General features: G+C 49.8%; 2 protein-coding genes across 2 annotated transcripts; one reads left to right on the forward strand and one right to left on the reverse strand.

Moving 5' to 3' along the window:
• Positions 1 to 710: 710 nt before the first annotated feature.
• Positions 711 to 3,993, reverse strand: EAH_00016080 (hypothetical protein, conserved; the record flags this gene model as incomplete). Its single annotated transcript, XM_013397854.1, has 5 exons — positions 711 to 735; positions 986 to 2,910; positions 3,024 to 3,266; positions 3,529 to 3,582; positions 3,802 to 3,993. 5 exons carry the CDS (start codon positions 3,991 to 3,993, stop codon positions 711 to 713), a joined length of 2,439 nt encoding a protein of 812 aa, XP_013253308.1.
• A 3,887-nt stretch (positions 3,994 to 7,880) lies between these two features.
• On the forward strand, positions 7,881 to 8,955 carry EAH_00016090 (hypothetical protein, conserved; the record flags this gene model as incomplete). Its single annotated transcript, XM_013397855.1, has 4 exons — positions 7,881 to 8,036; positions 8,143 to 8,232; positions 8,509 to 8,733; positions 8,872 to 8,955. 4 exons carry the CDS (start codon positions 7,881 to 7,883, stop codon positions 8,953 to 8,955), a joined length of 555 nt encoding a protein of 184 aa, XP_013253309.1.
• Between the last annotated feature and the right edge of the window lie 416 nt (positions 8,956 to 9,371).

A 9,371-nucleotide genomic window follows, 5' to 3' on the forward strand; every position in this document is an offset into this window, starting at 1 on the left:
AGCCATGCTAGTGGGGCGCTGCGCATCTCCCGCTCGTTTAGGCAGAGCCAACACTATCAATGGTTCTCACCCTTTGGCTGTAAAAACTCACAGCCGAGTACGAAGTATTTTGTTCTTTTGACTACAGCTAACTGCTGTCGTCACTGGTGGAGATGCAGACAGATTTTCCACGGTTGTAGTCTGCGAGGCTTTTCTTTGCTGTTGCCTGCCGCCGAACAGAGCCTCCAACTGCAGTCCTATCTCCAAGTGTAAAACTACTCTGTAGAGGGTTGCGCAGAATGACTCTGAAGAGTTCCCTTCAGAATGGTCGTCAGAAGCTTTTTACTGCAAGCAAGTTGTAAAGTTTTTTCACAATTTCGCACGGGAGAATATTCTGGTCAGTTACGTATTGGTTTTGGTCTGGGCACTCACGTGGTCGGTTGAATAGTGTACGCACTGGACCATTTCATGTTCTGATGCGGCGAAGCCAAAAAGGTAAGAAGGATTGGTTTCGAGTAGAAATGTGGAAGCAGATTACTGGCGTGTTCTTGAATTGCTCCGCGGAAGCATGACCCCCAAAAAAGCCCTTGCCAATCGTGACTTTTTATTAGTAGCATTTACTGATGACGAGCGGGTGCTTATATGTAAAGGCAGAGCGTGTTTACTAGGTGGTTTTGATGGCGTGGGGCTGGAGTTTTCCAACGTGGCCTGTGTACTGGGGTTGTGGCCGTCTAGACTGGTGGGTGCGACTGGCGCCTGGAGAAGGGGGGCAAATGGACGACGTCCCAATGTGTTCACTTCTGCTGTCGTGACATGTGACTGGGCCAGAAAACCTTCATCCAAAGGGAGTGCAGTGTCAGCTTCCCATGATAGCCTGGATTTGAATCGCTCCTGGGCGCGTGGTCTGGAGGAATTCTGCTTAGGGCTTCCTTGAGGCTGCGTCTGGTTTGCAACGGCTTGGAGATGGTTGAAACAGCGTTCCTTTGGAGGGATATGAACGGTGTACCTTTGGCGAATCTGCGAGTCCCACTGGCGAAGCTGCTGAAGTCTTAAAGGGGCAGCATCGACGCTTAAAGCCCTGCATATCTGTTTATCGTTAATGGAACACAACCGAGATTCGCGAAGGCCGTTTTTGCTCCCGCTGAAATCCGCATCGGCCGGGGGCATTAGGGGCTGTCTCTCCTGGTGAGCATTGGAAAGTTCTAGCCTACTGTCATCTGTTCCCTTGCGCGCCATCAGGATGGCTGTTTCGTTTGCCAAACCGATTCCCCCATATTGTCCGCCGCCTTCCACCCATGGAACAAAAGTTTCACAGAGCTCTTGCTCTTGCCTGATGAGGCGGCCGTTTTCTTCAGGCATATGTGTATGGGCAGTCGACACTTCTAGCGACTCCATCTGGCTGCTTGGTAGCCATCCATCCTTGGAGAAAGTTTCTATGTGCCTTGTCACGCATTGTTGTCGTTTGTCGACGGTTGGTGTGGCGCGTTCTGATGCGTGTGGCAAAAGGATAGTCTGACAAGGGAGCTCGGATTCGTATTCGCTAATGAACGAGCTGTTAGTTACTGACAGTACATCATCGCAGCCCTTATCCCGGACACGTATGATTGGGCGAAGAGCAGGCGGGGGGGGGAATCCATGAGACAAGCATGCCCATAGGTCGTTAAAACGCCATCTCCGGTCTGCCGGCATATCTGCAGACGTATTCAGCTTCGTCTGCCCTACAGCTCTGCAGGGTCGTTCGTCTGCGTCTTCCCATTTGCCCTGAACATAAGCTTCTACCGGCGTACCACATTCTCTTTCTGTGGAGCCCTCAGGATGCTTTATTTTTTTTATGGGCTGCTGCTGGACTTGTTCTGGCTGACGATGAACCACACCATCACGGAGGTGCGGATCCGGTTGTCGTTGCTTCTGAGCTGGTTGTTGCTGACGCTTCAGCAGAGTCGGTAGTGGGCGTTCCTCCGGATCTTCAACTTGAGTGCCCTCCTGTTTGCTGCCGGGGCATTCATCTTTCGCATGCTGTGGCAAAGCTTCCTGTGTGCTTTCGGGGATTAAGCAAAAGCTAGAGTTGCTCATCCCACGCGAGAGCGGCAGTTTAATCGAGCTGAAGTGTGGAGCCCCACAACTCTGCCCTTCGCGCGTAGAAGGCCCTTCTAGCTGCTCAGGCCTGTCATGCGCTGCAGAATTATAATGGCAAGGAACTCCTTTGTTAACTGGTACCACTGCAGGGCATTCAGGGTCGCAACTCATTGATATGGCTCCACATTGCGCAAGCCGTCGCAACACGTCCTCCGGATCAGAAACCCCCGCATTTTTAAGGACAGTGGTGACAAGCGCGTATTGCGCTTGAAATGTATCCTGCTCAGCGGTTCTGTTAGCGTTCATAGGCGTGGTCCGTGAATGTGTCGTTGGGTGCCGAACACAAAAAAAATCTCGTGCATCTGCGGTACAGCACTGGTGCTCGCAGCAAACGTCGCGAAATCCGGTGCCTTGGTGAATGTGCTGAAGCACGCGACGCTGCTGATTCTTCAAATACCGCATTTCTTCCGTTTGCCTCCTCACCTCAGCTTGTAGGGCTTCAATGCCTACCAGGAGGCAGCGTTCAACTTCGTTGCCAGTGGCAGGCATTTGTTGAACAAATCTCTCGCGGGGAATGCCGTGCCCTCTCTGTTCATCTTCTGACTCTGGCTGCATTTTACTTTCTGAAGGAACACGTATAGTCATTTCCTTGAGAGAATGGTCAACGTTTTCTTGATCGAGCATAAGCCGCTTGGGTCCCGTCAGCCAATGCCGGCTGCCCACATCACCGTCGAGAGATGCGTTCGAGGCTTGGTGTGGTTGCCGCTGTTTCTGCGGTCCGGCTGCGGCAATATTTGCATCAGCTAGCTTCTTTGATCGAATTAACTGCCATGCGTCTTCTTCTTCCTTTGCAAGCTGCGCCGATGAACGCACGCCAAAAGTTAACCTAGCTAGTGATCTCACTGCTTGAGCGTAACACTACTCGCCCAGCGATATTTGTCTTTGTTCATACCCCTCAAATCGCTTACCCTCTCTTGTTCTATTTCCCTGCTCAGACGAATCCTTTCCTCCTCGTCTTCTTGTTTCCTCCTGGACTTTTCTGCCTCACGTTCTGCTTCTCTTTCGCGCATCTGTCTTAGCAGTTCTGCTTGGTACTTTTTTCTAGCCTCTTTCAAACGTTGCTGAGCAGGGTCTGCCTCACTGAAGTTAGGCAAGGCACCACCTGATGACGGAGCCGTTTGGCCAAAGGCTTCCTTCCCTTCCGAATATTCCTACAAAAAGTGTTCAGGACATCGACGACTGTACAAATTGTGCATAATTTGACTAGCGATAAGCACACAGTTACTATGTTCTAAGTGGTAACACATGTTGCGGTAATATGGCCTTTGTGCTCATAAGGCCCAGCACATTCAGACGACAGAAGAATGCAGATTATACCCTTCACTCAAGCAAAAGCAGAAGGTTCAGCTACCCTGTTACATAGTTGTCGTTATTTGTGAAGTTGCCCTAGGGTCCCTACACCGTTCCGCGCACTAACCTTGGTTGGCACGGCATTGAATGGCGGAGGTTCTCGTGCAGTTGATTCGTCTGGGCAATACCACGCACCGAAGAACAGATCAACCGGTACCAGTCGCTAGGCCAGTATTGAGGATGGTAGGATGCTTCACGTCGAGGGGATACTAATGACTCTTCATTAGCCTTGTATCCACTGTTGAGCAAGTGATAACCAATATATGGTGAATATCAATTCATGTGCCTACAGAATGCCTGTGATGCATAAACTAACGGGCCCTTGTCTCGACGAACCGTGGTTCTGCAGGCGGTCACGATCCTTAGTTTGCGGCTGAGAGAGATAAGGGAGTGGCTGAGGACCGAGCGGGAAAAGGGAAGGATGCAACAAGCCAGTCGGTTGGAGTAGAAGAGGCTGCTGGTGGAGTAATGGGGCGGGGACCACGGAGGGAATACTGGCTGTCGATATTCCCTCAGAATGAGGAGCATAGTAAGGCGGTTGCCGAAGGATTAGCGGCGCTAGAGCCGCCAGTGAATGCAATGCGCTTGCCAAGTCAACGCTTTCCTGCGTTGGTTTTTGTTGCAGGTTATTGTTCTTGCCCTCTGTATAGGCATCAGCGCAGCTTTTTCCTTGGGATTTTACCTGAGCAATTGAATTGAGCAACTGAATTCGCTGCAGATTGTGAACGACTGTGCTTGGCTCCTGAACGGGGCGAGTAAATGGGGGGTCGTTGCGCGGCTACGAAATCCATGAGCCTACACTAAGCTTAAGTCACATTTATTAGGATTTGACAGACATAGGATCTGAATGCAAGCTCTGCCTTTCGAATTGCACGATCGGTTGCAAATGCTACAAAGTGCTGGTGCTGCTGGAATTTACTTCGGCTTCATGTGGTGTGTCACCAGTACTTCTACCGGATGTGCTTGTTTGTGCCGTCCAGCCGGAGGCATGCATAGCCGGACAGTTTTGTAATGGCTGCACCTTCACATCAGGAGGGATGGGTAGCCCACGCTCTTCGGCTCGTTGCTGCAACCTCTGAAGCTTTTGCTGCTCTATCTGTTGCAGCAAGATCTTGCCGTATTCGGTGGGCATTGCGCTTTGTGGTAAATAATAAAGAAATAGGGACTTGACTGAGCCTAGGGAGACCTTGAATGCTTGGACACTGGGGATGAAAGAAGCAGATTACAATTATTGGCACTACCTTTTAAAATGGATTGCAGGCTTTATTTTTACAGGTTTGTCCGCACACTTTGCAGGCGGACTAGGCATATTAAGTCCACGTGTAATACCTCAAGATTTTAGTTACGATATATAATATTGGTGGACCTCCTGTTGTTTTGTATCCAGGGCTGTAGATAGCTACCGGTGACTGTTCTACACCATGTCTCTCTGTCCAGCGAGGGCAACGCCCCACTGAGCCGCGCCTCGTACGTCATGCACAAACACCATTAATGGAAGAAATCAAAAGATCTTTAGATTGTTATCATCGGCAAAAGAGGATATGAAGTATTTTAGAGGGTCGGAGACTCTTTGCTGTGCAGCTTGGCGCCGTCAGCACGTCGCCCTCTTATTTGCGAATGTGCCAACAGAATTTGGTTCTACCAAGTGCATCGCCTTTGCCGAAAACTTGATTCTTTTCATTTGAGAGGTTTTAGCCTTAGTGTAATCTGCTTTCTTTGTAGTGAAGGACCACCGCTACTAATAAATGACCCTGCTCATATGTGGGGCCGGCGTGCAGTTGAGATGCATATATCAAACCAGTGGGACGACTCTGGAGAGGTGAAATACCATAACATTTATTCACCAGGATTCAGGTAGAGAGGATTTGAAAGAACCGCTGGCTTCTACGAATTCGAACGTCCCTCAATTACTCACCATTGTTTCCAAAGTGACCCAAACCCTTTGGACACTTTGCCACCTAGCTGCTAGTTCAGCTAGCGGATATGTGCCCCTTTGGAATGACATTTACTGTATTTAAGAATCTTCTTATATGCGTGTTTTGAAACATCTTTACGAAATAGTTGAAATGCCACATGCGTGGAAGCCTTATAGCCGGCCGGTGCGTTGGCGCTCCGTGCGCCAAGTGCAAGCTCACGACTTCCCGGAGAACGGGCAGATGGCGCTGCGCTAACTACTACGTCGATGCATTGAATTTCATATGCTTGGAACAGAACTGCTCCACAGAGCATTACCTGCAGTGCATCGATAGCGCCGTGACCTGGACGTCCTCGGCCAGTGAGTCGATTTGCTCAGTTGGGGCTCTGGGCACTCAGCTTGTGAGACTACATTTTGACATAGCAAATGGGTTACTGCCAGACCTATAACAAATCCGTGGTGACCGGCCATGGGACCCTGATAGGGAACTGGATGGAAGAGGAGGTCCTCCGGGACGCTTCTGGGCACACTCATCTGGATAGGTACCCATGCAACCGAACGAAAAAGCCGCCAGTCCTGAACAGTGATCACGACGTCAATTTGCATGTGCCGAGACTAGCATGAGGACCAACACCCGACGAAACTGTAATGCTTTTTATTGAAATCACTGTGCTGTGCAGCTCCCCTCATTTAGATACATTCATGCGCGTGATGGGAGATCGGCCATACCCAGTGGCTGAGACTTTCGTCACCAGTGCTGGGCGCCGCACTCATCCTCCTCCACGGCAGGAAAATGAAAGCCAGCAGCCTACGCAGCATGAACTTGCCTCACGGAGAATAAAAGAGTTAAGCTCTTACATGAACGAAACCTGTATGTTTCGTTCAACGGCAATTGATGCAGCGGCATTAGAAGCAGCGCTCAAAGAGCGCAGTGAAAACAAGGTGGGTGGCGCAGCGGAGCTACCCAAAGCTGCATCCCTATCTGCCACACACTTATTGGCTTTGAAAGCCATAAGGCGAGCCTTCATCGTTCGATTATTCAGTAGTTTAGCTCTTCTGCATGTATTCCTTCCTCCATGGTCTGTAGCATGGGCTGTGCGAGGACGTGGGTGCATTCCGAAATGGGAAGTATCAGCCATTCCAGGGGTGCTGCATGCTGCATTTATGTGAAAACACGTATGTTTTATTTTTGGAAGGTGCTGCAGAACGTTTCTGTCCATGATGAGCTGGAGAAATGTACCCATGAAACGGAATCCTCCGCGAAGTTTAGGTTTCACGTGAGCAGCCACATTCTCAGCAGTCCAAAAGCTGCTCACTGCGCGCGACCGTGTTATCAGAGCAAATCCCACCTACAGCACCCCTTCCAGTGCAGTCCATTGAGTTTGTAGGCTTTTATGGTGCAGCTACCACACGTCCAGGAAGACAAGCTTCCAACGCCTGAAGAGAGTGCCGAAAAGTATTTCCAGCAGGTAGATGCATCGGCCCCTCTATTTCTATGCGTTTTCTGCTCCTCGCCAGCCAGTCGTCCACAACAGTCATGTCTCACCTTAATAGGATGGGGAGGCGTTTTCACCCCAAGCTGTCGGTTCCCTCTTAGGCTAGATGTAGCTGTTTCGCGATGGACATGCGCTCATAGCTCCCGCTGCTAAGTTTAAGTTGTTTCCTGGCTGTATGACTCCTTACAACTTGCCAGCAACTGAGGTCTGGAGCACTGGAGGGTGCTGAACTTGTCAGCCGTTGGACTGAGCTAGCCAACGTTCGGAGGTCAGAGACGTAGCCGCATACTAGCTGCAAGCAGTTTCACATGTGTATGCGCGAATCCTTGCCTCTTTTATCCTCTGAGCGCGATTGTGGACCAAACGGTTTGCATGCGGCCTGCAGCTCTAGTGTGCAGCAGACCTCATGCACGGGGCAAAACACCTTTGCGAAGAATAGTGCCTTCTCGATCCCAATACAGAATTCGCTACAAGTATGGAATACCATAAACCTATACGGCTGGCATAGAGTAAAACTTGAACCCTGCTGGCGAGTTAAGCTCATTGGTATGCAAAGTAAACTTCATCCCGGTGGTATTTTCTCGTGGGCTACGCCGACGCAGGGGTTATGCAAAGACACAGAGGCCTTAGATATTCTCGAAAAGTCTCTGAGAACCAAGAACGAGCTGCACATCACATCTACAAAGGTCAAGCGCATAAAATACTACATTTTCTTGAGCCCACGTACTGTTCCTCCACAAAAACATAGCGACTTTCCCACCCACCCATCGCCAAGGGACAAGAACCAAGCAGAAAGTGCAACTAACCCTGTTGATGGTCTGTGTTGTAATATTATCATCGTACAGCACCATTTGCTAACGGTGGATGTGGGTTATGCAGCCAGCGCTGCAGACTTTCAAACAACGGCTTCGTGAAGCCATCAAAGCGGCAAAAGGATGCTTGGGGTTTCTTATCCTAAAGGCTGTTCTGAAGTAAGCCAGGCCTCAATAGCCCAGAGATTAACAATGCCTCCTTTAGTCGTAGCGTTGGCAGGATTTCGACTAACCTTTGCCTGCTGTGGAGTGGTACCTAGGGAGCTAAGCGACGCTCGGGGTCTAGTTCCAGCAGAATCTGTGGAACATTTCCTCTGGGAGGAGCTTGGTATACAGTCAGCACACATTGTGAGGTGTTGCCCAGCTTAAGCGCTTACCGGACATGCGATGCTGCACCCCAGCAGCACTCCAACGGTAGATCCAGAGGTGCCTATTGTTATTGTGGTGCATGCAGCCTATAGAGCACTTGAGAAGCGCCTTAAAAATACTGACATTAGTGGACAAGACATCTATACGGATTACTGACCTTGTGGAATTTATTTGGGTAACATTCGCAATGACTAAGTAAAATGCGTGGTCCCCCTGCAGTTGATGAAGTTCACAGATTTGCACAGCGGGGGTTTACTAGCATGATCTGAATGCTCCCCACCATGCGTTTCTGCGACAACGGTTGCCATGCATTTGCAACCACCAGAACTAGGTTTTCGTTCGCACTAGATGAAATACGCAAAGATCTGCGCATCATAATCAGTACACTCACTTCAACTGGACAGCGCTCAAATGGCTTTTTAAGTTCTGCTTTAATGTGTACTTATTGAAGGTACCTATTGAGGCTTGCCGAAGAAACATCCTCGTAGCCTTCCACCAGGCTGCCACCTCTTCGAAGGATATTGTAGCAGCAGGGTCCAGTGCTGCAACAGTACGCATTACTCACCCTCGGCCGTCGATACAGCTCAGCAGCATCCCGGAGTTCCTGCACCCTTTCCTTCACGAGAAGGATGCTCGTGACAAAGTGGCTCTTCCAATAGTGCTTGAAGCCCTCGTGGTAAGTTCCCTACTGCCACAGACAATGATCAACATAGCAACATGGTAGTAACTATCTAACTCGACACATCCATAGTTCGCGAAATCTTTCCGCGAATCAGCTGCTCTCATACAGCACAGTCGTTTCCTGTGTCTTCAGGATTTGAGCCAAGGCATTGCCGACGACGCCTGTTTCTTAGCAACCGTTTGTGAAATCGCTGAAAAGGAAGGTTTCCATCTGTAGATGCACACCACCGATGAGAGCCTGTGCTTAGCTGTTTCTGACTAAGACATCATAAATGGAAGTAAAAACATCACGAGCACATGTGACGCATGATCTGCCAAGGTGCCAGTTTTAGCATTTGAGTTTTTAGTCGTTCGTAGTACTGCTATGCAGCCAGATCCAGCGTATGTACAAAGGAAGCAGCTAGTTTAGAAGCATATATGCTACCCGTATCTGTAAGGGAACGCTAGGACCAGTAGAACGGAGTGCGCTTTGAGAAGGTAGAACAAGTTGCAGACAGTGCTCTTTTTACCACTGTTCTCGAAGGTCTGCGGCAGATTAGTCCACGCCAGGCAATGGAAACCGTCGTAGCGCGCTTTCATCGAGTGTAGCAAAGACTACTTACTTCTGAGTCTCTTACAGGTCCTTAATGCAGC

This window comes from Eimeria acervulina, genomic scaffold (assembly GCF_000499425.1).
Source record: "Eimeria acervulina Houghton genomic scaffold, Eah_scaff100, whole genome shotgun sequence".
In the NCBI taxonomy this organism is placed as follows: domain Eukaryota; phylum Apicomplexa; class Conoidasida; order Eucoccidiorida; family Eimeriidae; genus Eimeria; species Eimeria acervulina.